The sequence below is a fragment of the Lissotriton helveticus genome, chromosome 1_2, assembly GCF_964261635.1.
Source record: "Lissotriton helveticus chromosome 1_2, aLisHel1.1, whole genome shotgun sequence".
NCBI classification, from domain to species: Eukaryota; Metazoa; Chordata; class Amphibia; order Caudata; family Salamandridae; genus Lissotriton; species Lissotriton helveticus.
The window spans coordinates 253,100,915-253,124,388 of record NC_136058.1 but is presented as its reverse complement, the minus strand read 5'-3'; the positions used below and the strand labels follow the sequence as shown (position 1 = coordinate 253,124,388).

General features: G+C 43.1%; 1 protein-coding gene across 1 annotated transcript in view; it reads left to right on the top strand.

Moving 5' to 3' along the window:
* LOC144800615 (vitamin D3 hydroxylase-associated protein-like) overlaps positions 1–23,474 on the top strand; it is a 465,511-nt gene that overhangs the window by 294,613 nt on the left and 147,424 nt on the right. The window contains exon 8 of the mRNA XM_078671693.1: positions 9,601–9,726. Coding sequence (XP_078527819.1) covers positions 9,601–9,726 — 126 coding nt within the window. The remainder of the gene's footprint in view (positions 1–9,600; positions 9,727–23,474) is intronic.

The following is a 23,474-nucleotide window of genomic DNA, read 5'->3' as shown; positions in this document are numbered from 1 at the left end:
GTTAGAACCATGTATTCTGCATAATTGTAGAGTTGTATGAAGTTCTAGTTCTCTGCCTAGTTTCAAACCTATATTTACTTTGCGCAGTGTTTCAATCCAAAAGGTTTCTTTAAGGCATAGTTTGCGATTTCTATCTCCTCCTGTACAATTAGCCTTTATGTGTTCAATGCCAATAGCCCTGACAGCTGATAGGTCTTCAACCTTGAAGTGTTTGCTCCAAGGTGACTTACAATCTATTTTTTCCTCAAATTGATAAGTTCTTTGATTTTTTCTTTTAGCGGATGAATGGTTTAACCAACATAAAGATGTTTACTTTCACATGTTTTGAAAATCGCCCTTTTTGCAGGGTTATCCCCAAACTTTCTTTGCTTCCTCATCCTATTTTTTCCTGACCTGTGGTTGTTGGCTATAGGACTCTGGGCACTATACCACTGCTGATCAGTGCTAAAGTGCATATGCTCTCTGTGTGAATTATCCATGATTGGCATATTTGATTTACTGGTAGGTCCCTAGTAAAGTGCACTTAGTGTTCCAGGGCTGGTAAATCAAATGCTACTAGTGTGCCACCCACATGAGTAGCCCTGAAAAGATGTCTCAGGCTTGCCACAACAGTACCTGTGCGCAGTTTGTTAACTGCCATGTTGATTTGGCAGGCGCACCCACTTGCCAGGCACTAACCTTCCCTTTTCTTACATATTGGGCACCCCTATGGTAGGCCCAAGGTACCCCCCTGGGCAGGGTACAGTGTATGTGAGAGGTAGGACATGTACTGGTGTGGGTAACATGTCCTGATTGTCAGGTTCTCACCTTAGTTTCTGCGGAAACGCCAAGGAACTGAAGAAAGATCCACAACTTCACCCAACCACCTATTGTGTCTGCCAAGCAACAATGGTAATCCGGGGAAGAAGGGAAACAAAACAAGGAAAGGAAGGGAAGAAATCCCTCGACGTAACTCAATCACCACAGGAGTCTTCTTTACAAACAAAAGGCTGGAAAAAATGGGGTCAATGGGTTAGGAGAGAATTTAATAACTCCATGTTCAAGTCTCTCTATTTTTACCTTAATTTCCCCTTCTGTGTAGAAATGAAGATATAAAAGGAAGTAATGTTGAGCAATTGTCTGTCTGTGTAAAGAGAAATAAAGTTGCGAACATTCAATAAAGACTGCTTTTCTAGAAATAAATCCACTACTGAGAAACACTGCCCACCTGTCCTTGCTTAACAATGTAGAGGAATAAAGTCCTGTGGAAGTCTCATTTGGGTGCGTCTAACAATAGCATAAATTTGCCTTTAAGTATAAATCAGTGTGTCTTAAGGAGAGACTCTTTTATCCTGTAGGGTATCAATGTCAAATCAATGATTTGCGGCGTCTTAGATTTAGATTCTTTTTCTTAGGTAGTAGTCTCCAAGCCATAGCCCACTTATTGGTTTTGGCAGTTTTAGTTATTGATTTGGAGAGCTTATGCTTTCATTTTATGGTGGTTTATTTAGTCTGATCTATTGTTCCTTGTTTCTTTGAGCATACATGAAATGGCCCCTGGATGTTCTTTTCATGGGACAAGTTGATACTATATCATTATAATATGGCCACCTCTGTATTTGCGTCGGGTACTTCAGTACTTTTAGTCCGTCATCTATGTCAACCTTTCTGACGTCCTGTGACGCACCCTTGCGCCTGTTTGCGACCTCTATATCAGGCGCCGAGTTCATATTATCCCGACACCTGGTGTTGTGGGAACCTTCTAGTGGAGCTCTCTGTCCATTGAAGCTACCACATTTCGGATATCCTCTGCTTACTCCCGGTGAGTTGGGCGTTGCTTTCTGGCAGGATGGGGAAGTAGTTCAGATGGCGTTTTCTCTGCCATTCCCTTAGTGCGTTAGTCCGTTACTGGTGGCACACTAGAGATGATCTCTCGTTTAACTTATGCTCTCTCATGTTTGCCCCCTAATTAATCCATGTGGCGGACCTCTATTTAGAATGAAGTAGGTGTATATATGTCGATCTCTGTACCTGTGCTGTTATAACGCCGCATGTTAAGTTACTGGCAGCTGATATTTTGGGCTTCCGCTTGCATGCTCCTGTAGTGTCTCGGCTGCATGATTAGAAAAATCGTTCTATTTCAGGTATGGGCCTGGAATAACTCGGCTAGCAAATGGGATGTATTTATTTTTAGGCCCTCCACTTTCAACCATTGCGATTGCCTTAGGGGTCCCTAAATCCGACCTAATGTTTCCGAGTCTTTATCCCTTTAAATTACTTATTAAGTTATTCTTTACTATTTTTGTTGAAAATTAAAAGGTTTCCGTGAACGCCAATTACCTTGGAAAGGCGCACCGAGACGTATTGACCTTTTCTATTCCAACCCCTCACGCTAGTTCCTACTGGATAGGAATTTCAATGAATGACCCTGATTACAATTGGTAGGTTCCCCCTTTGTTCAAACACTTTTCTCAGGGGCTCTACTGGGTTGCTTCGAACTACTTTCTTGTTGGAACTCTGAGAAGCAACATCCTATACATAGAATGTCCTATATTCCCTCTACAGAGCCCTGGTTGAATCTTCCTTATTTTGGATCTGACATTTGCGTGGCTCCTTGATGGCCAGCGTATCTATTGTGAAACGTGGTGTGCCTCCATTTTAAATCGGTATTGACCATTATGAATTGAATATTCTTGTATGCTCAAATCACTTTGGGTTTTGGTAGAAATGCACATAACAATTTTGTCTTTTGGTATTTCACTAATGTTTGGTGCATCTTTGCTGTCCTTTTGACTGGAGCCTTAAAATCTATCTAATTGGCCTGGTGTTCATGTTTCTGTTTCTGCCCAATAAGGGCAACCTCTGCATGTCTTGCTTATTTCTATGTCGCCGCTTAATATCTATTTAAGAGAGCGTGGTGTACGCCAAGAGAGACGCTTCTCACGCCTAAACAATCACATAAAAATACCCCTTTGACGTGTGTTCTTACGTTTGATCCAAAAGCGAACCCCGTCAAAAAAATCATTAAAGAAAACTGGAAACTGATTTAACCTTTAGGAATCCAAAATCCTCTTTGCATTTAAACAAGGAAAGAACATTCGGCAACAACTGGTGAGCAGGTAGACAGACCGAGTCCCCAAAAAAAGATCTGAGAGATTTGCTTTGTTTACCTCCTGTGGTCGGTCGTTATCGTTGCCAAAATTGTATGGCCTGTAGACTTACAGAAGATTCCAAACAATTGGAAATGAATGGACAGATACATCACCAAAAGGTATTTTCCAATTGCAATTCCAAGAATGCATTATATTGCATAAAATGCCCTTGTGAGAAATATTATATAGGGCAAACCACTCAACCTGTAAAAAAGCGAGTATTGCAACATAAATCAAGGATAAAATGTAAAGTACAAGGGGCTCCTTTGGTACAACATTTCGTTGCTTTAAATCGTTCAGAAAACAACATAAAATGGTCAGTACTAAGTGTGATTGCGAATTCATTTGGAGAAGAACTTCAAAATAAACTAAATAGGCTAGAGGCCAGATTTATAGAGAAATACCATACGGCTACAGAGGGCCTTAATGATAAAGATGAGATTTGGGCTTTACTGCAAACATGAATTGAAGCTGGTATAAGTCAAACGTAGTGCTGGAGCATTTGCAAATGTGAGCTTTTCATGGTTTTAATACCTGCTTCTATGTATATATCGCTGTTGCTAACTTTAGAATTTGGGGTACTTCGTAAAACTAGATTGTAAGGAGTGGCGGTCTAACACTGGGTGATAAGGTTTGTGATACACAATTTTTTATAGTTAGTATTTAATATAATTAGTAGTTGATCATTTTAATGAGTTGTGGCTTTTGGTCGCTAATTGTAAATTGTGAACCATAGGAGATCGTTTTAATCATATAACAGAAGTTTTCATTTCGGTCCTCCATTTACTTATAATAAAGCATACTAGTTTTCCTTTCCGTATGAGATGCGAGTGAAGTGGGATGTTGATCAGGGTACTTGTGGTACATTAGGAGGCATGGCAAACAATAAATATATGGATGCGTAATAATTTGCATTTTATCACATGTTGATTCACTCGTAACTTACTTAACTTATTTTGCTATGGAGGAGCTTAATAGTATTCTTTGTTCACAACTGAAGTACAATTAAAATGGGCCCCTCCGCAGTATTTCTTCAGTATCCTTTACGTACGGATATATCGCCGCTTCCGCATCACGTGACCTTATGCACGCGATGGATGCGGCAATGGCGGACGATTGATTGCTGTGAGCGGAGACTAGCGCATTAAGTTAGGATGCGGTTTGGCAAGAATAGGGATGTCTCCTCGCTTCTCCTTTAAGTTAGATGAGACAGAGAAGTACGTTTTTAGTCGGCATCATGTTTATTCGGCATCTGTCTTATTTTCAGAAAGGCAGACACCAAGGACTTACAGAGTGCGACGGACACTTTCAATAACAGTTACGTTGTTTTTCCCCGTATACCAGTAAGTATAGTGCCAGTTGTGTTTGAGCCACATGGATAGTCTACAGTAATACATTGCGATTCAGATTAAGTTAGTATATTTTTTGCCTCTAGTTTCCTGGTTATTAAGAAAACGGAAACACATGACATTGAAGAAATTGGCTACTCGAAAGAAATTTGTTATTGGTGGTTATCCGGATGGATCTCCATAGGTATTGGTTTATGTTGATTCTGGTTTAGTTGTTGAAGGGAATTTTATTCAAATAGTGGGATCTTTTTCCTTTACACGATTCTTTCGTTCATCTGGTTCACTTTCCTATTCTTCCACACGGTGTATTTTTTATGTCACTGTTATGTCGCATTTTTGCGTATGTTTTAATGCGTTTCGCAAAGGGAATGACTCTAGACACATTAAGGTTTAGGCTGTCCTGCTGCCACTTCAGTATACAACAAAATACTTGTATGTATGTTCCTATGTATACGTTTATTTGTTCGAATGAGCATATTTCATTTGTGAGATTAATATTTGTAGATAAAGGAAGACAAATAAGGGGGCATATTACCAAGCAATAGCAATAATTATCGCTTTTGCTTGGTTAGAGACAAAAATGTATCGCCGACCTGTGGCGATTTTTATCGCAGATAAACCTTGGTATTACCAAGGTTTATCGCAAATGCGATAAAAATCGGCCGCAATGCATGAATATAGCTGAAAAGTCAGCGATATTCAGGCATTACCAAGCTAATGCTCTTAGCCATGTTATCCAACTCCCATTGGATAACATGGCTAAGAACAGCTCAGGGCAGGTGTTAGCTTTTGGAGATATTCGCGCTTAGCGCGAATATCTCCAAAAGTTGGTAATAGGAGATAGCGATGTTAGCGACTGTTTCCAGTCGCTAACATCTTGGCACGCCCACTTTGCATGTCATTAGTGATAAATTTCTCTGACATGCAAAGTGGGGCCCAAGATAGTCGCTATCTCCTACTAGCTGTCGCTAACTGGTGTTAGCGACAGCTAGGTAATGGGGAGATACATTTATCTCCGCTTTCTTGGCTTTTAAAGCCCAAAAAGCGGAGATAAACCCCCTTGATAATATGCCCCAAGGTGTTTTTGATATTGTAGGTGATGTTTGAAAAAAAGTGGTTACTCTGAAGCCTAAGTCCTGATGAGGCCCGAAAGTTGATGGGTTGAAACGTGTCGACAGTATAATTGAAGACACCCATAAAAACTAAAAAATATATGAAATAAGTTTGTAGGCATTGTTGAAAAAATAAGGGCGTAAGTTGATAGCCTTTAATGCTCTATTAATAGGATCTTCTGTACAAGGAATGCTCGGTAGGGAATTTTGTTTAAAGAGCATCCTAATCAAATATTAGGGCTACGAGAAACAAGTGAATTGTATACTTTTTGTTTATGTTGTTGTATAAATGTCTTGTATATCTATATCTATGTGTTGTAAATGTTTGTACATATATATGTGAGTCAGCGTATTACTTATTTGTGAGTCTTTACTAAAACATATAAAAGAGAAAAGTGATAATAAATAAACACTTTGCTATCTAAAGCATTTGAAATTTGTTTTGGGTTAACCTTTGCTAGTGATTCCTTTTAAATCGTCAGATTTGGTCTAAAGATTATTATCGGGAGGGAGAGGTAATTAAAGTATCTCTCCAACCTACTTAGGGTTGGTTATTTATCCCAAGGCATTATTGTTTGTGACATTTTACAAGTTTATCTTCCCATAGGGATAAGATTGAAAAATTGAGTTTGGTATCCCTGAACTCAGAATTTGTTATCATATCTTTTAGTCAAGATGGTTTATAAATTGTGTTTTTAAAAATACCACTTTTAGAAAGTGGCTATTTTCTTGTTCAACCATCCTGTGTGCCTCTACCTGTTTGTGGATTGACTGTCTGGCCTTGGAGTGACAGGGGCTGGGGAGGTGCAGTGGCTCCAGGAGTCTGGATGATGCAGCACTAGGCTGAATAGGCCTGATCTGCATTTGGAGTGATGGGAGGAGTAGCACCTGTACCTGAATAGGGCTATGCCTGCCTGCCCCAATGCTGGCTCTGCCCACCCTTGGTGTGTCTGGAACCAAGGCTTACACTGACTATGGATGTTGTTGTTCACATGCAGAGTGCCCCCCAGAACTGTTTTGAACTGGGCTTAGAGCCCCGACACAAAGAGAACACAGACATTTTGGGGTAAAAGTATTAGACCTATAACCCTTGAACTTTAGATCATTCCTGGAATTCAAGAGGAACCTTTGCCAAGGAGAAGAGCTTGAGAGATGAGGAGAAGTACTGCCCTTGCTGTGTGTCTGGGGTTGGCCTGCAGTTGCTGTTTCTGCGAAGGAAAGAAAGACTTCACTGTGTGCTGTGTCCCCAGCTTGAAGGAGATTTCCAAGGGCCTGAAGTGTGCTGGCCTCCTGTTAAGAAGTCTCAGGGACACAAAAGACTTCCTGCAAATCTGCAGCTGCTGCTGGACTCTGCCATCTGTGAGTCCTACCCTTGCCTGAGGTGCCTCCTTCCAGTTAAAGGGCCTCAGAGGTGGGTTTTGCAGCTAATCTCTGCAAGAACCGGAGTGAAGCATCGCAAAGCCGTACAAAGTCTTTCGGAACAGACACCGGATGACGCGAAGCCTCACCCAGTCTCGCTGGGCTACGCAAAGTCTCGCCGCGCAGCCCCCAGCACCCATGCCAGACCGTGCAAAGCCTCGCAAAGCTATGCATCGCCTCCGGTGTGTCACGCGTCGTACCTGTGCACCAAATTTTCCACGCATCACCCGCAGACCTGAATTGTCTTGGCTTTTGACGCCTCACTTCCCCCTACACGCCGGATTCAACACATCACTTCTCATGTGTGCAGCAAAACTGCCGCCTCGCCTCCCCAAGGACTCCGGAACTGACGCATCGCTGTGTTTTCCAACGCTTCCTTTCTCTGCGGCGGTCTGGCCTTGTGAATTTTGACGTATCTTCAGGTACTTTGTGTAAAAGTCACGCATCCATAGTTTTCTATAGTACAAGTTCTTGAAACCTTTTGAAAGTCATATTTTTAACTGTGTATGTAGGATTTCTGTTGGTTTGGTCTTGTTTAGTTTAGATAAAGATATTTTATTTTTCTAAACTGGTGTGTTGTCCATTTGTGGTGTTTTCACTAAGTTACTGTGAGTGTTGTTACAAATACTTTACACATTGACTTTGGGATAAGCCTGTTTGCTCGTGCCAAGATACCAAGGGGTGAGCAGGGGTTATCTAAAGTTTGAATCCCCCTTTCCCTGACTATAAGCAAGGGTCCCTATTTGGCCAAATGCGCCTACCTCTGCCAACTAGAGAACCCAATTTCTAACAACATGTAACCAAATATACACAAAAGACAGTGTTACAGTTCATGAATGATCAGATTTTAAATAGTTTACTGCCATCTTGATTGGAAATTCTTTGGTTTTGTCTGAAATGTTCTGCAAACATACACAGTCATTACACTTGTAGCACCCACATATTTTTTCTGGCAGCCAATTGGCTATTTCACTCTTTTCAAATCTAATGGTATCACTTGGAATAAGTATATTCTTGAGGGTTTGTTGTCTTCCGAAGTTAACCAATGGTTTAGTCGTAAAGGCGACATGCAGATCTTTATCAGTTTTTAGAATTGCCTAATGCTTTTTGAGAATACTATATATATTACTGTTTTCTGCACAGAACCTAATAACAAATCTTATTTGTTGACTTTTATTTGATATTTTATTTTTCAATCTCCTCTCAGAAGGGTGTCTTGTGGCACTTTCTGGGCTCGTCTGGATTATTCCAACAGTATTTTCAAAGGGTAATCTCTCTCTAGTCTATTGCGAGTTCTCAGTTCTTCGGAGCAAAAGTCCTCACTATTTGTATAGGTGCTCTTATATCTGATGATCAACAGATAGGCTCTTACAAGAGAATGATTTATACTATTTTGAAGAAGTGCTTTTTTTGGTCTAATTTTGCAATTCATACATTGGTTCTCTGGGCAAACAGGAAACCCTGAATGGGATTTGGCTTAGAATTTGTCAAATCAAGTACTTGTATGTAATTGTCAAAATATAGTATTATAGTGATGTAAAATGCAGGATCCATCTGTGAATGAACTTTAAAATGTTTATATGTTGGTATAGATATTCGTATAACTGAATATAGCTGATCCTACTCATATGATTTAGACTATATTTTTTAAATATTTTCTAATTTTAATACTTGTTATTTCAACCCTGAAGAAGCAGCTTAGTTCACGTGCTGGCTGAAGTTTGCTATGGCTAAAGTTTCTATGGATGGAGTTACTTAGAAATGTAGTCCATGGAATAATTGTTTTATGTCAGATCATTGTGTTATTTGTGTGCTTACATGTGTTAATTGTTTAGGGTTTCAATAAGATTGCTGATACAATTAACAATTAAAGAGACTTCAATTACATAAGTGTACTATTGAGGATTTGTTATTAAGCACACAACAAACATTAATATCTCTCTAAATAGTGGTGCCTGTAAAATTGGTGGACAGAGTACTCTGCCATGTTTGCAGTGGAGTATCCTGTGCATTAAACACGAAGCCAGCCCCCATGATCCTTGTTTATTATTTAAGGTCCCATAAGACCCCCCTACCCATATACATGAACACTACTGCTCGGTGTTCCTGGAACTGAATCTGAATCCAAAAAGACATCTTGGAGAATTTGTCCCAGTGCTTCATAACTGCATTGCAGATGTGTAATACTAGCTCTGATGCAACATACCATGTATTGCTCTTTTTTAGTTTTTTTGTTCTATATTTTTTATGTTAGATGTTAGTTTTGATGTCCCGGGACTCTAATTCTGTTTCCAATCGTATGTACAGTGCTCTGATGCTCTTGGGTCATGTTCAAACTTTATAAAACACTAAACAAAAAACAAAATACATAAAAATACCCCCATTGCATAAAGTCCAATGATGGTGGAGCACCCTAGATTGTTAGTTTGCCCTCTGCAGGTTTCCTTGTCAGGGAATTGCACTCCTACATCAAACTCATATCAACAAGCCGCAAGGATCGGGTAGTTTGACAAATTACAACTGAGCGTTCTACCGCGTCACTTTTAAGCCCAAGCACAATTCATGCCCTATACACTGTTCTCTTTTCAGGTATACTCCAGCCCCCGGCCTCTGCGAGTGGGGTATTATGAGACAGACGGCTTTATCATGCCTTCTCCTTCCATGAAACGCGCGGTGCTGGAGATGAAGCAGAGGCTGGAGAAAGCTGGACACACGGTGCGTATCTGAAAGAGCCTTCTATTTTTAGGTTTTACCTAAAGATAGTGTTAGCTGATTTGTCAGCTTCGTGTTTTGTCAAAGTGTATATTAAAAGAAAGTACATACATGGGCCCTCTTCATCCATTCATGGGTCATTCACATTTTGCACCTACCCACCACAGTAGAGTGCAACCATTAGGTCTCCTCTGTACATACATCTAAAACGAAGTCGACTTGAGTCCCAGCGCTGGTAGGCCAATCTTTGCTTGTATATATACTTTTATGTTTGGTCATTGATTCTGCAACCAGCCATTTTTTGCTGTTTATTTTTTATGCAAATATATGCATGCTACTGTTAGAGTCTAGCGTTTTTAAACGTTTATATACGTATATGTTTTTCATTCCTTTTGCAAGGGTTTGAATAAATAAATAAATAAAAAGATTGCATCTTTGCCAAGGCTAGATCCATTAGGTCTGCAATGTGTGTCTGTCTGCAGACCCAAATGTATTTGGGTGAGACATTAACAGCAGCCACAACAGTGAAGCTAGGTCTTAGGTACTGTTTGCTATAAGTTATATGCGAAATCACCAAGTAAACGTTTTTATAATGTTGCATATAGGCATTTGAAATGAAGTTTTGGTGGCTTTTGATGCAAACAAAATTCTCTCTGAGTTAACACTTCGTTCAGCTTCAATCGTTTCAGATATTTGATAGAGGCTGGCCCTTCCGCCAAGACGCTGAGGAGCTCTTGCCATAGAATGTTGTTATTGTTGCAGTGGCATCTAAGCATGGTGTGCTTTATGTACAGCTGTATGGTGCAGGTCGTCATTTTAAGACCAGATGTCTGAAACTAGTATGTGATCGGGAAATTAGCCCCTGTCGTGGACTAGAAACAGTCCTACAATCAATCCTTATCCTTTTCATGAGCTTACAATTGGTGGCAAAGGGAGAGGAAGGAATTTACTAAATATAGTACCAGAGCTGAGATTAAAACCCAGGTCGATGACTGTTCCTGCTATTTTTGATGCCCTGGACAGAAAGGGGAAAGTGGGAGGCCCCTCTATTTTTTGTCTGACAAAAAAATAACAGTAACATCACAGGAAGTGACATTACTTCACATTTACCGCTCTTTGATAACATTGAACCGACTTTACAAGGAGTCTCTTCTCTGGGCATCAGTAAAAGTGATAAAAACATAGACCGTTAAATATTTAAGAAACAGAAATACCTATATACTTTTGCTCCATTAAGTGTATATTTATTACATTAATTTCACCAGCTAGAACTGCCATGCCAAGCACTTTTTCTGACGCGCTAATAGGGTTAGCACAAAGCCAATCACATGCAAGGTCCATTCATGAAGGGGTGGTTGAGCAGGGGAAAGTAATAAATTAATAATGAGCATTTTATATAGACCTTCATATTGTACATCTGTTTCTGAACAATGTAAATAAGAGTTGCCACTGTTACTGATTTTGTGACTGAACCTGTCTTGCAAGATTCCAAATCACAACCTCCAGAACACCTACGAGTAGTTTCACTGCTGGCAGCCTTCTGCTCACTGAACCATCCTGTTGCTAGTATAAATGCGTCAGGTAGCTTGACATTTATAAACTGTTCCCCAGACTCAGTAGACGTTTTTAGGGACTTGAACCTAACAACCTTTGGCAAAGCCAGTAGGTCTCTATTTTGAGACCCATTGGTTTTTCTAATCCATTCGGGCAAAGCTGAATAGCATCATCAAAAGAGAAACCAAACAATTGAGACAATTTGTAGATTTGTGCATGCATCGTTACACATGCACCTACATAATGATTAGGACGGCTATTTTTTATTTACAGATCCGAGATGGATTGGTAAATAAAATAGAGCAAAATGCCCTTTTTAGGTCGAGCCTGGGCAGCGCACGCGCTGCTCTGTAAGGCATGCTGTATTGGAATATGGACTTGAAGCTCCACCTACTCTCTGCCTATGCTTTTGATCGGCTTGTCATTGTCCACTGTAAACTGCTGCTGTTCATTGGTGAAAAAGCGTAGTAGTCCCTCCTTAGTACCGCCTTGTCTCATATTGGAACCTCCAATGGCGACACCTCCTGTTACGTGTGTTGTTGCTTGGTAAGCTTTAGTTAAAGCGGCCAAGCACTATTTTCTGAAATAGCATTGTCCTACCTGCTTTTGCAAGCAGGACACACTCCCTCTTAAGCGACAAAAGGCTGAGCTTTAACGTTAACAAAGGTGCCCATGCACCTATTGTCAGCTATTCAGCATCTTCTGCTTTCCCTATGTGACCTTAGCGCTGTTGTGTTGCCTGGACGTAGGTAACTCCGAGATCCCAGGAGTCCCTGCAGACATGATGGACGGCGGCAGGTTTGTTCACTTTAGCTGATCCTTTCATCACAACCTCTCTCCGAAAGCTTGTTGTTCTTGTTTTTTGGATTTCTTGTGGCTGCTTTAACGCATTGTCTTTCAGGCCATCCCTCTTTTCCGTGACACTGCGTTTCACTTTAACCCCTCTGCCCCCTTCTGTTTCTTCGTTACTGGATAGATTCCTCAGTAACGTTGTTATAAATTGTTTGTAAAAAGTTGCTTTTGCCAAAACAGTTTTCAGTGGGTTATACTATTCATTTATTTATGCGTTTTTATATAGCGCGGACTTTACCCGAAGGCGTCAGAGCGCTTCACAAAAGAAACAGAAAATTACAAGTGAACAAATTACAAAAGCAGACGATAAGTTACATGCGGTAAAAGTGACAATTGTGTGCAAACAAAATACATGAGGTAGCAAACAGTGAAATACAGGAGGAGAGAGTGACAAGTGTGCAGGTTACAAGAGAAAACAAAGTACATTTGGAGGTAATATACTGCAATATATGCTAGACACAGAGGCACAAGAACAAACGTTACGTAGGTAATGGTGGCACTTGTGCAAGTATCAAAAGCAAACAAAATGTGAGAGGTTGCCAGAGAAAAGTGGCGTGTGCATGTTACAAAAGAGAACCAAACACAGATACTAGTATAATGCTGCAATAAATGGCATACACTCCAACCACACGAACGCACTGGGGAGGCACTTCCATAGTCATGGAGAATAGAGTTTTCAGTGATGGGAGGTCTTCCTTCAGATAATAGAGAGAGCGTGAATTACTTTAGGAGATGTCTTTGGAGGAGGAGAACTTTGAGGTCCGTTTTGAAGACCTGGGAGGAGGTGGTGGTCCGGAGCTGAGGCGGAAGGGAGTTCCATATTCTCACTGCATTGCCTGAGAAAGATTGGGCCATCGATCTTTCCTTCTTGAAAGTGGGAGGTTCAAGCAGTAGATTGTCCGCATTACGTGATGGTCTAGAGCCTCCAGAGAGTTTCAATTTATTCGCCAGGTAGCGAGGACAGGAGGAGTGAAAGGCTTTGTGGGTAATGCAGGCAGTCTTGTAGATAGCTCTAGCCTCGATGGGAAGCCAGCGGAGGGTGGATAACATCGGTGTGATGTGGTCGCTTCTTTTGGCCCCATAAATGAAATGAGCTGCTGAATGGAGAACAGATCTAAGGGGGGACAAGTGGGATTTGGGGAGGCCAGTGAGAAGAGAATTGCAGTAGTCCAGTCTGGAGAGGACCAGCGATTGCACCAGGGTTTTAAGGTCCTGCTCCGGGAAAAAGAGACGAATTCCCCAAAGAAGGCGCAATTGGTATCGAGCAGACTTTGCAATGGAATTGATATGGGAGATTAGATCGAGTTTTTTGTCGAGTATGACACCAAGGGATTTTGCGCTGTCGACAATGATGGGTTTATTGTTAAGTAGATTCATCTGATCCCTCCATGATTGAACCGGGGGAGGAGAGAGTGAGGAGGAGAGGAGGAGGAATTCAGTTTTGGAGGGATTCAGAATCAGTTGATGAGTTGACATCCAGTTTTGAATGGAGTCGAGAGTGGAGCTTAGGATGGAGAGATCGTGTGTGGAGGCGACCTTGTGGTAGATTTGAGTGTCATCTGCATAGAGATGATAGTGGATCCCGGATTTACTTAGGAGATTTCCCAGTGGTTCTCAATAGAGATTGAACAAAGTGGGTGCAAGTATAGAGCCTTGAGGAACACCTTGACCTACCGCCACAGGAGATGAAAGACTGTTCTCTATTTTGATCATTTGGGATCTATCTGAGAGGAAGGAGGCAAACCATTTAAGCACAGTGCCCTCCAAGCCCATTCTCTGTTGAAGAGTGTTGAGGAGGGTGTTGTGATTGACAGTGTCAAAGGCTGCAGAAAGGTCAAGGAGAATTAGAAGACAGGACCCCCCCGTATCGAGTATCCTCCGCGCGTCATCAACCACTTGCAGTAGGGCTGTTTCAGTGCTGCAGTTTTGGATGAAGCCGGACTGACAATTGTCAAGAATATCATTGTCCTTGATATGACGAGAGAGTTGTTTCGCTCCACATCTTTCTGTGATCTTCGCAAGAAAGGGTAGATTAGTGATGGGGCGGAAGTTGTTGAGGTCTTTCGCATCAGCAGTGGGTTCTTTAAGCAGAGGGGTGACCTGCCCAGTTTTGAAGGAGACCGGAAGGGATCCTTGACAAAGGGAGAGGTTGACCAGAGTGGTCCAATAGGAAAGGGAATGGGTGTAGAAGTCAATGGCAATGGCACTGGGGATAGGGTTCAGAGAATGGTTGGAGGGCTTTGTTTCACGGATGCAATTGAGGAGGTCATCGTCAGAGATGGGGTCAAAGTTCTGCCAAATGGCTGAGGATTTGCGCTCCTCTGGAGGGGTAGGATGAGAGACCTGATCCACAAGTGATTTCACTTTTTCATCGAAGAATATAGCGAAATCCGCTGCTTGCTTTGTAGAATCCTCCAACTTGGAGGTTGGGGGGGAGCAGTTAGGAATCTTGATGAGATCGAATAGTTTTTTGGGTCTAATTTTGGCTGAGTCAAGAAGGGTTTTGAAGTGCGATGCTTTCCCAAGGAAGATATGCTTGTGGTACTTGGATGTTGAAGCGAAGCGTGGCCAAATTATCTTTAGAGGGCACTTGCCTCCATTGTTTCTCCAGGAGTCTTAGCTGCTTCCTTTCTTCATGGAGGGATTTGTTGAACCAAGGAGCTGAGGGAGTGGGCCTTATCTTTTTGCTTTTGAGTGGAGCGACATTATTGATTTCGGCTGCAAGGACTGTGAGGCATTGGGAGGGGAGTTCGTCAACATCTAGGTTCGGGTCTAGCCTTGGAAGTGATAACAAAGCTGATTCACAGAGGGGTCCGACATCAATATTTTGGTCCTGTGAACCCCCGTAGCAGGGGGTTCACAGGTCCTGAACGCAGGTTTACAATTTTCAGACGTTGTTCATCCTTGCAAAAACGCCTGCGATCTGTTGCTTAGCAGCATTCTCGTGGTGTCTGGTTCTGTGTCTTGAGTAGAGTGTTTCACACCACCCCTTCCTTTTTGCAGTGTGGGCTGCAGTGTTGCCTGGCTTGCAGCGAGCGGCACCAGAGAGCCTGCCCCCTCTGCCACCCACAGGAACCTCGCCCCGTAATGGCAGTCGGTGATAGTGAATAGCAACTGATGGGTTTATGGTTGGCGCACAGCACAGTAATCAAGCATTTGCAATGCAATAGGTCTCCCATTTGCGATAGTTTAAGCTATTTGCATTGTAAATGACTGCCTTTTATTTATCTGTTTTTAAAAACAACACGTAAAAAACAGACATTGTCATTTACAATGCCAATAGCTCAATCTTTTGCAAATGCGAGACCTATTGCACTGCAAATGCTTGTTTAAGGTGGAAGGGCCTGTATCAATCTGCTGCCTGGTCCTTCTGTCACCCCCACGCCTAAAAATATATTTTTTTCAAAAATACACGTATGAGGCGTAATGGAGGAGTGGGTGAGGGTAAGCAATAGGGAGTGTGAGGAGACAATGGCACACTAGATAGAGTGACACAAGTCATCAACACAGAGCATGGGGAGGGCAGTAGTTTGGATGGTAGGAGAAGCACACAAGAGAGAGCCTCCAATAGCGGAGAGAGAACAACATTGATTGTGGGGAAATCTATTGAAGGAGAGAGCAGGAAAATAGATGAGTGTTTAATCTGAAAGAAAAAAGATACTTCCCTAAAAGTGAGCCGTGAATGGATAGAAGACAGCCATATAGAGATAGGTCCAGAGTAGTAACTAATACAAGATGGACAAGCTGGGTTAAGGGAAGCCATCCAATAAGAAGCAAGCAAATTAGAGTGACCATTAAGTGAACCAATGGTTAGAAATGGGTAGGCTTTAAGCCCTTTAAGTAGTTGGTAAGCCCACAGTTGGTCGTTTCCAAAACGATAGCTTGCACTGTCTGGTGGGCTCGACCTAAAAAGAACAGGTAGAATGATCTTCCTCAGATTCGGTCATTGACTCTCCACTTGAATATTCTTTCTCAGTGCTCACCTTCTTATCCTCTTATAATACATGGGATGATGTAGTCCCTGCATAAACTACAGTCTCTAAATTCTCTATAATCTGTGGCTTGTGACTCACTCTGTCGCCTATTATAAAGAATATATGTCAGAACTTGATTATTATAAGTTACTACAGTTGAGTGCTGATGTCATAATGCCTGCTGCCAGAACCAGCTGCTGGGGTGAAAGGCAGGTCAGGTCAAGGAGCATAAATGAAGCAGCTGTTTAAAGCTATAAAAACAGAACTTTGTGTTTCTTTATTCTGTTCTGGTTCAATTGCTTACATAGGCAAGCAAATAGAGCATGTTTATTTTTTGCACTCCTTAGATGGAGAAAAGCTAGAATCTTTCTACATGTTTCCTCATATTCCGAGCTACAACATATTTTCTTTTACATTTTTTAATTGACTTGTATTGAACTTTTTCCAATATCAGTTTGCAACAAATATCTAACAGTTTTTTTTTAGTTATTTCGTTTTGCACTAGTTGTTTTATTTTACTTCTTAATGTTTTCAAACATGCTCGCTCTTTCATATGAAAGAGCGATGCACCAACATTTTAAGTGGTTTGTGGGAAAGGTGATGGTGTGGTCATGTATTGTATAGAATGAAGTACTCCCTGGTGTACATGGTAAGAAAATTGCAAGTCACCTATGAGTTCTATAACCTTCTAAAGGAACCTAGCCTCGTTCTTCTATGTGGTTATTGAACTCCTCATTGACTTGCAGTATCCCTAAAATGTCTTTTATGTACGTGTATACGTATATACGTGTATCCTTTATATAATCAGCTATTTATTCCACCACTATGCCTTGTCCTTTACCACCCCTTTTTCTCTCAAGTCTTCATTGTTCTTTCCCTTCTTATTCTTTTGTCCGTCTTCTTATTTCTCTCTACTCTACTCTTCTCTTCTGTCTCTTCTTCCTTCCTCTTCACCAGTCTGTTCTTTCCCATTCTCCTTGCCTCTTCCTTTTACTTTCACCACTCTCACCCCTCTCTTTCCTATTTCTATTCTTTTGCTATTGTTTTTTCTTTCCCCATTGCTATTTCCTCTCTCCTTTTAATCTCTTTTCTTTCCTGTCGCTTGTCTTCTCATATGCCTTGCCATCTCACTGGTTTCTCTTCTTTATATTGAATAATCTTCCCCTTGTTATTTTTCCCTTTCACGCTTCCTTGCCCCTGTTTCTTAATCTCAATCTATTGTCCATCTTTCTTTTCAGTATCACCAACACTAGTCTTGTCTCCTTCTTTTTGTACTTCTTATTCGTTCCCTTCTTTTCACTTCATGGTTCTCCATCCTCCAGTGTTCACTATCCCTCCATTCTGAGGCCGACTGACCTTAAAGACCCCTCACGAGAAAGAAGCATGAGGTCCTTTATAGAAAGGACAGTAAGGATGGGCCAGGGCCGGTTACTAGTTAGTCAAGACCTTACACCAGGCTTGATATGTTAATGATTTCGCACCTGCTCAGCTGAACTTTCAGTGACAAGTTGGATGGATTACCTGTGGAGGGAGGAGACATCATGCGAGTGCCATGTGAGTGTGTCATGGTTCTGCCGCTGAGGTCCAGGTAGAGCCACATCATGACACATATGTCATCTTTTAAAATGTATACCGAGCTCATTCAAGGTACACACCATATATTACGTGTAAAACACGCTAATAATGTCATACGACCTGTGGCACATCTATAATAATGTAGATCGGATTAATGACACTCATTTGTCTCAATGTTAACACTTAAGCATAGTACATTAATAAGGCTGAACAATTTAGTCTCCGATCACGTGACCATGCTCTCTGGCCACGTGCCGGCAAAAGGAGATGTCGTACATAAAAAAAAAAAATGATTCAATACTCCAGACAGGAAAGACAAGCCAGAGGGGTAGACATGCTCTAGTCTTTGAAAATAAGATTCCGATCATGTGATCGCTTCCGTGGGTGATGTGATGGAGAGCAGGTTCGCCGTAGAGGGAGATTGGGCATTTGCCAGGAACCGTTGCAGTGTACGGAGAGACAGTGCCTCACCTTGATGAAGTAAAATGGGTCTGGTGGGGGTGCAGCACTCTGATGAGTGCGGAGATTAATATCACAATATACTGATAGAGGAAGAGTGGAATTCCGTAGTCACACAGGACTTTGTTTGGAACATACGATATCGATAGAACACTCAGACACTGTTAAATCTGTTGATATCCACCATTTACCGGTGGAGTGTAGCTCACGGTTAGGGCATGTGCATAATGGTAAAACACAGGTTGGCACAATGTCTCACTGTAACTCTCTATACATTACCTCCCTTTTATAACCAGTGTGTGACTTCAGGGAGCTGCACTCGCTCCCACACCATTTCGAGCTTCAACAACTGTGAAACTCGGTGTGGTGACACTGGTCCAATTTTATGACGATACACCCTCCTTTTCGTGGTTGTTTTATACCGTGGATTTTCATATAAAAAATAACTACAAAGAATAATGATGATTGAAATCTGCTGAAGGTTTATTCATGATGTACGGCAAACGAATGAAAACGAAAATATACTTTCAATAGGTTAAGTCACTAACTCGCTAACATATTCCCCGGAAGCTTGTTTCCTTCCCAGTGTAAGAATTGGCTTTTGTAGTCTGGTCTGCCCTGTTCCCATGATGCACTGGGCCAGGGACAGACTAATTTGCATACAGCCAGGTTCTGAAACTGGGATGGTGCAATGAGCTAAAAAACTGTGTTGGGTCTAGCCCTGATCTCTTGACTGGGTGAGAGCACTCTGCTTAATTCAGAGACTCTGTCCATCACCACCCCTTGTTGTAAATAATTTTGTCCACCCTAAGCGTGAAAGGGTATACTCAGATGTGAGTCCCTTGCTCATTGCACCATCAGGATTCAAGCAAGCCGGGCCGAAGATGCCTGAAATGGCAGAAACCGGTCCCCGGAAGCTTGTTTCCTTCACAGTGTAAGAATTGGCTTTTGTAGTCTGGTCTGCCCTGTTCCCATGATGCACTGGGCCAGGGACAGACTAATTTGCATACAGCCAGGTTCTGAAACTGGGATGGTGCAATGAGCTAAAAAACGGTGTTGGATCTAGCCCTGATCTCTTGACTGGGTGAGAGTACTCTGCTTAATTCAGAGACTCTGTCCATCACCACCCCTTGTTGTAAATAATTTTGTCCACCCTAAGCGTGGAAGGGTATACTCAGATGTGAGTCCCTTGCTCATTGCACCATCAGGATTCAAGCAAGCCGGGCCGAAGACGTCTGAAATGGCAGAAACCGGTCCCCGGAAGCTTGTTTCCTTCCCAGTGTAAGAATTGGCTTTTGTAGTCTGCTCTGCCCTGTTCCCATGATGCACTGGGCCAGGGACAGACTAATTTGCATACAGCCAGGTTCTGAAACTGGGATGGTGCAATGAGCTAAAAAACGGTGTTGGATCTAGCCCTGATCTCTTGACTGGGTGAGAGTACTCTGCTTAATTCAGAGACTCTGTCCATCACCACCCCTTGTTGTAAATAATTTTGTCCACCCTAAGCGTGGAAGGGTATACTCAGATGTGAGTCCCTTGCTCATTGCACCATCAGGATTCAAGCAAGCCTGGCCGAAGACGCCTGAAATGGCAGAAACCGGTCCCCGGAAGCTTGTTTCCTTCCCAGTGTAAGAATTGGCTTTTGTAGTCTGGTCTGCCCTGTTCCCATGATGCACTGGGCCAGGGACAGACTAATTTGCATACAGCCAGGTTCTGAAACTGGGATGGTGCAATGAGCTAAAAAACGGTGTTGGATCTAGCCCTGATCTCTTGACTGGGTGAGAGTACTCTGCTTAATTCAGAGACTCTGTCCATCACCACCCCTTGTTGTAAATAATTTTGTCCACCCTAAGTGTGGAAGGGTATACTCAGATGTGAGTCCCTTGCTCATTGCACCATCAGGATTCAAGCAAGCCGGGCCGAAGACGCCTGAAATGGCAGAAACCGGTCCCCGGAAGCTTGTTTCCTTCCCAGTGTAAGAATTGGCTTTTGTAGTCTGGTCTGCCCTGTTCCCATGATGCACTGGGCCAGGGACAGACTAATTTGCATACAGCCAGGTTCTGAAACTGGGATGGTGCAATGAGCTAAAAAACGGTGTTGGATCTAGCCCTGATCTCTTGACTGGGTGAGAGTACTCTGCTTAATTCAGAGACTCTGTCCATCACCACCCCTTGTTGTAAATAATTTTGTCCACCCTAAGCATGGAAGGGTATACTCAGATGTGAGTCCCTTGCTCATTGCACCATCAGGATTCAAGCAAGCCGGGCCGAAGACGCCTGAAATGGCAGAAACCGGTCCCCGGAAGCTTGTTTCCTTCCCAGTGTAAGAATTGGCTTTTGTAGTCTGGTCTGCCCTGTTCCCATGATGCACTGGGCCAGGGACAGACTAATTTGCATACAGCCTTGTTCTGAAACTGGGATGGTGCAATAAGCTAAAAAACGGTGTTGGATCTTGCCCTGATCTCTTGACTGGGTGAGAGTACTCTGCTTAATTCAGAGACTCTGTCCACCACCACCCCTTGTTGTAAATAATTTTGTCCACCCTAAGCGTGGAAGGGTATACTCAGATGTGAGTCCCTTGCTCATTGCACCATTAGGATTCAAGCAAGCCGGGCCGAAGACGCCTGAAATGGCAGAAACCGGTCCCCGGAAGCTTGTTTCCTTCCCAGTGTAAGAATTGGCTTTTGCAGTCTGGTCTGCCCTGTTCCCATGATGCACTGGGCCAGGGACAGACTAATTTGCATACAGCCAGGTTCTGAAACTGGGATGGTGCAATGAGCTAAAACACGGTGTTGGATCTAGCCCTGATCTCTTGACTGGGTGAGAGTACTCTGCTTAATTCAGAGACTCTGTCCATCACCACCCCTTGTTGTAAATAATTTTGTCCACCCTAAGCGTGGAAGGGTATACTCAGATGTGAGTCCCTTGCTCATTGCACCATCAGGATTCAAGCAAGCCGGGCCGAAGACGCCTGAAATGGCAGAAACCGGTCCCCGGAAGCTTGTTTCCTTCCCAGTGTAAGAATTGGCTTTTGTAGTCTGGTCTGCCCTGTTCCCATGATGCACTGGGCCAGGGACAGACTAATTTGCATACAGCCAGGTTCTGAAACTGGGATGGTGCAATGAGCTAAAAAACGGTGTTGGATCTAGCCCTGATCTCTTGACTGGGTGAGAGTACTCTGCTTAATTCAGAGACTCTGTCCATCACCACCCCTTGTTGTAAATAATTTTGTCCACCCTAAGCGTGGAAGGGTATACTCAGATGTGAGTCCCTTGCTCATTGCACCATCAGGATTCAAGCAAGCCGGGCCGAAGACGCCTGAAATGGCAGAAACCGGTCCCCGGAAGCTTGTTTCCTTCCCAGTGTAAGAATTGGCTTTTGTAGTCTGGTCTGCCCTGTTCCCATGATGCACTGGGCCAGGGACAGACTAATTTGCATACAGCCAGGTTCTGAAACTGGGATGGTGCAATGAGCTAAAAAACGGTGTTGGATCTAGCCCTGATCTCTTGACTGGGTGAGAGTACTCTGCTTAATTCAGAGACTCTGTCCATCACCACCCCTTGTTGTAAATAATTTTGTCCACCCTAAGCGTGGAAGGGTATACTCAGATGTGAGTCCCTTGCTCATTGCCCATCAGGATTCAAGCAAGCCGGGCCGAAGACGCCTGAAATGGCAGAAACCGGTCCCCGGAAGCTTGTTTCCTTCCCAGTGTAAGAATTGGCTTTTGTAGTCTGGTCTGCCCTGTTCCCATGATGCACTGGGCCAGGGACAGACTAATTTGCATACAGCCAGGTTCTGAAACTGGGATGGTGCAATGAGCTAAAAAACGGTGTTGGATCTAGCCCTGATCTCTTGACTGGGTGAGAGTACTCTGCTTAATTCAGAGACTCTGTCCATCACCTCCCCTTGTTGTAAATAATTTTGTCCACCCTAAGCGTGGAAGGGTATACTCAGATGTGAGTCCCTTGCTCACTGCACCATCAGGATTCAAGCAAGCCGGGCCGAAGACGCCTGAAATGGCAGAAACCGGTCCCCGGAAGCTTGTTTCCTTCCCAGTGTAAGAATTGGCTTTTGTAGTCTGGTCTGCCCTGTTCCCATGATGCACTGGGCCAGGGACAGACTAATTTGCATACAGCCAGGTTCTGAAACTGGGATTGTGCAATGAGCTAAAAAAACGGTGTTGGATATAGCCCTGATCTCTTGACTGGGTGAGAGTACTCTGCTTAATTCAGAGACTCTGTCCATCACCACCCCTTGTTGTAAATAACTTTGTCCACCCTAAGCGTGGAAGGGTATACTCAGATGTGAGTCCCTTGCTCATTGCACCATCAGGATTCAAGCAAGCCGGGCCGAAGACGCCTGAAATGGCAGAAACCGGTCCCCGGAAGCTTGTTTCCTTCCCAGTGTAAGAATTGGCTTTTGTAGTCTGGTCTGCCCTGTTCCCATGATGCACTGGGCCAGGGACAGAATAATTTGCATACAGCCAGGTTCTGAAACTGGGATGGTGCAATGAGCTAAAAAACGGTGTTGGATCTAGCCCTGATCTCTTGACTGGGTGAGAGTACTCTGCTTAATTCAGAGACTCTGTCCATCACCACCCCTTGTTGTAAATAATTTTGTCCACCCTAAGCGTGGAAGGGTATACTCAGATGTTAGTCCCTTGCTCATTGCACCATCAGGATTCAAGCAAGCCGGGCCGAAGACGCCTGAAATGGCAGAAACCGGTCCCCGGAAGCTTGTTTCCTTCCCAGTGTAAGAATTGGCTTTTGTAGTCTGGTCTGCCCTGTTCCCATGATGCACTGGGCCAGGGACAGACTAATTTGCATACAGCCAGGTTCTGAAACTGGGATGGTGCAATGAGCTAAAAAACGGAGTTGGATCTAGCCCTGATCTCTTGACTGGGTGAGAGTACTCTGCTTAATTCAGAGACTCTGTCCATCACCACCCCTTGTTGTAAATAATTTTGTCCACCCTAAGCGTGGAAGGGTATACTCAGATGTGAGTCCCTTGCTCATTGTACCATCAGGATTCAAGCAAGCTGGGCCGAAGACGCCTGAAATGGCAGAAACCGGTCCCCGGAAGCTTGTTTCCTTCCCAGTGTAAGAATTGGCTTTTTTAGTCTGGTCTGCCCTGTTCCCATGATGCACTGGGCCAGGGACAGACTAGTTTGCATACAGCCAGGTTCTGAAACTGGGATGGTGCAATGAGCTAAAAAACGGTGTTGGATCTAGCCCTGATCTCTTGACTGGGTGAGAGTACTCTGCTTAATTCAGAGACGCTGTCCATCACCACCCCTTGTTGTAAATAATTTTGTCCACCCTAAGCGTGGAAGGGTATA